The sequence below is a fragment of the Limulus polyphemus genome, unplaced genomic scaffold (genome assembly GCF_000517525.1).
Source record: "Limulus polyphemus unplaced genomic scaffold, Limulus_polyphemus-2.1.2 Scaffold1273, whole genome shotgun sequence".
Taxonomy (NCBI): domain Eukaryota; kingdom Metazoa; phylum Arthropoda; class Merostomata; order Xiphosura; family Limulidae; genus Limulus; species Limulus polyphemus.
Window position 1 is genome coordinate 200,144 of NW_013666883.1, and position 3,368 is coordinate 203,511.

At 39.8% G+C, this 3,368-nt stretch overlaps 1 protein-coding gene across 5 annotated transcripts in view; it reads left to right on the forward strand.

The window, feature by feature from the left end:
* The window catches only part of LOC106462876 (chromodomain-helicase-DNA-binding protein 7-like), a 167,453-nt gene that overhangs the window by 134,166 nt on the left and 29,919 nt on the right, over positions 1–3,368 (forward strand). For all 5 annotated transcript variants that reach the window (XM_022390278.1, XM_022390280.1, XM_013922841.2 and 2 more), the window contains one exon: positions 2,314–3,035. In XM_022390278.1, the coding sequence (XP_022245986.1) occupies positions 2,314–3,035 (722 nt within the window). The remainder of the gene's footprint in view (positions 1–2,313; positions 3,036–3,368) is intronic.

Consider the following 3,368-nt stretch of genomic DNA (forward strand, 5'->3'; position numbering starts at 1 on the left):
GGAGAGTATTGGGTTAAGGACCAGTAACCAAAGAGTTAATATTACCCATTCTGCACTCCATGTAACCTAATTCTTGGGGGTTTATATTTTGTTTGTTATTAGGATTTTTGTTATTTCTCTAACAGCTCATCATTTATGCCCTACTGATTTGTCCCCCTTGCATATGTGACTTTTGTCCTGACTTGCAACATTTTTACTTTCCTTTCTAGATTCCCTGTCTTTGGTATCTATATGACCAGCTTGGAGATCAGGCCTCTTGCATTCTGTTACATTTTCTGGTTCCCTATTTTCATGTATTCATCCATTTCTCATCACTTTCATATCTCCATTTTTTATTCGAGGCACTTCATCATGCTCCAGAAGAATTTTCTGTAAACATTTATTTCCTTTTCTTTGCCAGATTAGCCTTTTCCACTTATGTTCTGTTCCTCCTTTCTTTGTTCTCCTGCTGTTGGGATCTTTGGGTCAAGTTGCATTTCTCTTTATTGTACACTTTCCTCTTCCTTGTGTTTATGGTCTTTATCAGTTTCATTGCTTGGACAACTTCAGTGGTATTCTTTTCTCACTGGAGATTGGACTGAAATTGTATGACTTCAGTCCTAATCTTTCTCATCGTTGCCCTTTGACTCCTTTTCCTCACCTGTTTCAGTCTACCTCTTATGTTCCCATTAATGTTTCAGGTCTTTTTTTTTGGTCCTATCACTACCTAATGTCTGGTTATTTCTCTTCTTTTCAATGAATATCCTGTCACATCCATCCCTGTGGGTACCACTCTCTTCCTCTTTTCCAGCAATTGGTCTCATTTTCTGCCAACAGTCATTTGTCATTTTCTTCCCACTTCTCTTTGCTCCTTTCCCATTTCCTTTTCTTCTCCAACCATGTCTTTTTTTTCTTTTTTTTTCACCCAGTCTGCTGTTGCGATGTGTCAGATACCTTGGAAAAAGCCAACACCAAGGAAGTGTCTACCTACTTCTTTGGTTTGTACTTGCCAACTTTTAAAAATAGGGATTCATGGTCACCTACTGCACTGTCACTAGTAAAAGATCTTTCCGGCTTGTGGTACAATGGGGATCCATGGACTTCTCTAGATCTCCCCCATGCAAATTCTCCCCCTTTTTCTTTGAGTGGAGCACAGGAAACTCTTGCAACTTAACAGTTCCTTGCTGCATTGGTTGTAACCATAAAGAATCCTCACCAGTTGGGCTTAGCACAATACAGTGAGAAGTGGCAACTCCTGTTCAGTAGACTCAGGGTGAGAACTCATTGTTAGGTCTGACTGCACCCCAAACACACTACACATACTGGTTTGCCAGCTACTTGTATGGAAGTGCTTGGATGGTCATGTTCTCATTTTGCCTGTTCTATTTGTTTTGGAGCTCATCTACTTCTTCCTCCTCCTCATTCTAGGCAAAGAGTGTATCCTGGTTGAGACAAAATGCAGTCTCCCATGGGTGTGCCCTGTGGAACCCCTACCATCAATTGTCACACTCCTTTGGTTTTCCTTCTAGGTGTTTTTTGAAGGGTGCTCATCTAGGTTTTGAATTTTTTTGCATCAGACCCTCCATCATTTCAACATCGTATTCTAGCATTTCTTTGTGTGGAGGTGAGTTTATGTCAGAAGTTAACATTATCCTAATCTGAAAATTTATTTCCAATAAATACTTAGATACTCACTGCCTCATACATTTCCATCCAACCTCTTTGCTTCTGGTGCACCTTTGTTTTTTCTTGCCTTGTCTGGGAATGAAGTTATTCTGAGTGTAAATGCATATGGGGAGTTACTGTACATGGAGGTTGTGTTGCTCTCTTATTGGTGGTGGGCTTTTATTGCATGATGATGTCATGCACCAGTGCAGTTTAATTAAACACATGTACTTAGATGGGAGTTACTTTCAGGCTAGTGGCATGCAAAGGAAGATGGCATTTCTACATGTGGAGGTAGCTATTAGAAATATCTTTTCAGATTAGAAAAATGTTGACTTTAAGTTGTCATTATAGCAGCTATTCTTATTATTGTTCATTAAGACAAAACTTTCTACATGATTACTCTTAATTTTCAGGGACTAAAATATTACATATTTTACATTCCCTCATTCCTGAGGAATTTAACTTTGCTTGAGGAATTTCATCTTTTTAGTTGGCTTTCTCAATCAGGAATGCCTGGGCCATCCGTATTCCTTTAGTTATGACCAGTGAAAGTGAACATATTGCATGGATTAAATGAAAAAAAATTCATCAGAGAATGTAATCTTCCTGATAGTTTTCCCTCGAGTGAATGTAATTTCATTGCATTATTTCTATCCCTGATTTTAGCAAAGCTACGTGCTCTGGTGTCCCACAGTCTTCAACAACAACAGCTTCATCAACAACTGCAACACCAATTTCTGGCTCCTCCTCCTCCTCCACCCTCTTTACTAAGGACACCATTACGGGAAGATCATAGTACATCTGATGAGGGCTCCTCAACTGTGACATCTACAGGTGTTACTTCAACTGCTTCTACCAGTGGTCCTCCTCCAGCTCACCAAAGCTCAGCACCTAGAGTTTCAGCTAGCTCTGGAACACTTGATCTTAGAGTTAAACCCACACCAACACATGCTGGTAGCACTCCTACAAACCTTACACCTTCAAGTCCAGAATCTCTTGGATCACCCTCAGCCCCCATGGATCTCAGTTCTAGTTCTCTGCCATTAAGTCTAACCTCCTCAGTGAACTATCATTCTACACCCCGTGGCAGATCTCCTACTCGCTGTAGCAGGGGTTCACCTAGAAACTCTCCAAACAACCGAGGTCAGTCAAGCCCTCGAATGCCTAGTCCAAATGGTCGTGGGCGAGGAAGAGGTAAAAGCAGGGTCAGGGGTAGAGGCAGGATAGGAAGTAAAATTGATGCTTTAGCTCTGAGTCTACAAGCCAGGAAACAGCAGGAAATGCTACTTGAGCAGGAACGGCAACGCCAACATATGGAGCTATTGCAGTCTCTTGAAAAGTCTAAAGAAGAAGAACGACAGTTATTACATGCCACAAGATCCTGTAAGGTAGGCATATTTTTTTATTAGTTCACACAAAATTCAACAGTATTGTGTTGTGTCTTGACTCACATTATAGATACATTAAACATATCAAAACGTTTTCATATTATATAAAACTATTATTTTGCAAATTAAACAACATATGGTGTGTTTATGATCTTACCTTACATTCTTTACATTGCCATTTGGAAATGTATTATAAGTCACCACACAAACAAAATCAGTTACTAATATAAAAATTTCCAAAAACAAGCCCTATACACACACACACACACACACACACACACACACACACACACACACACACACACATATATATATATACTAGTAATAGTATAG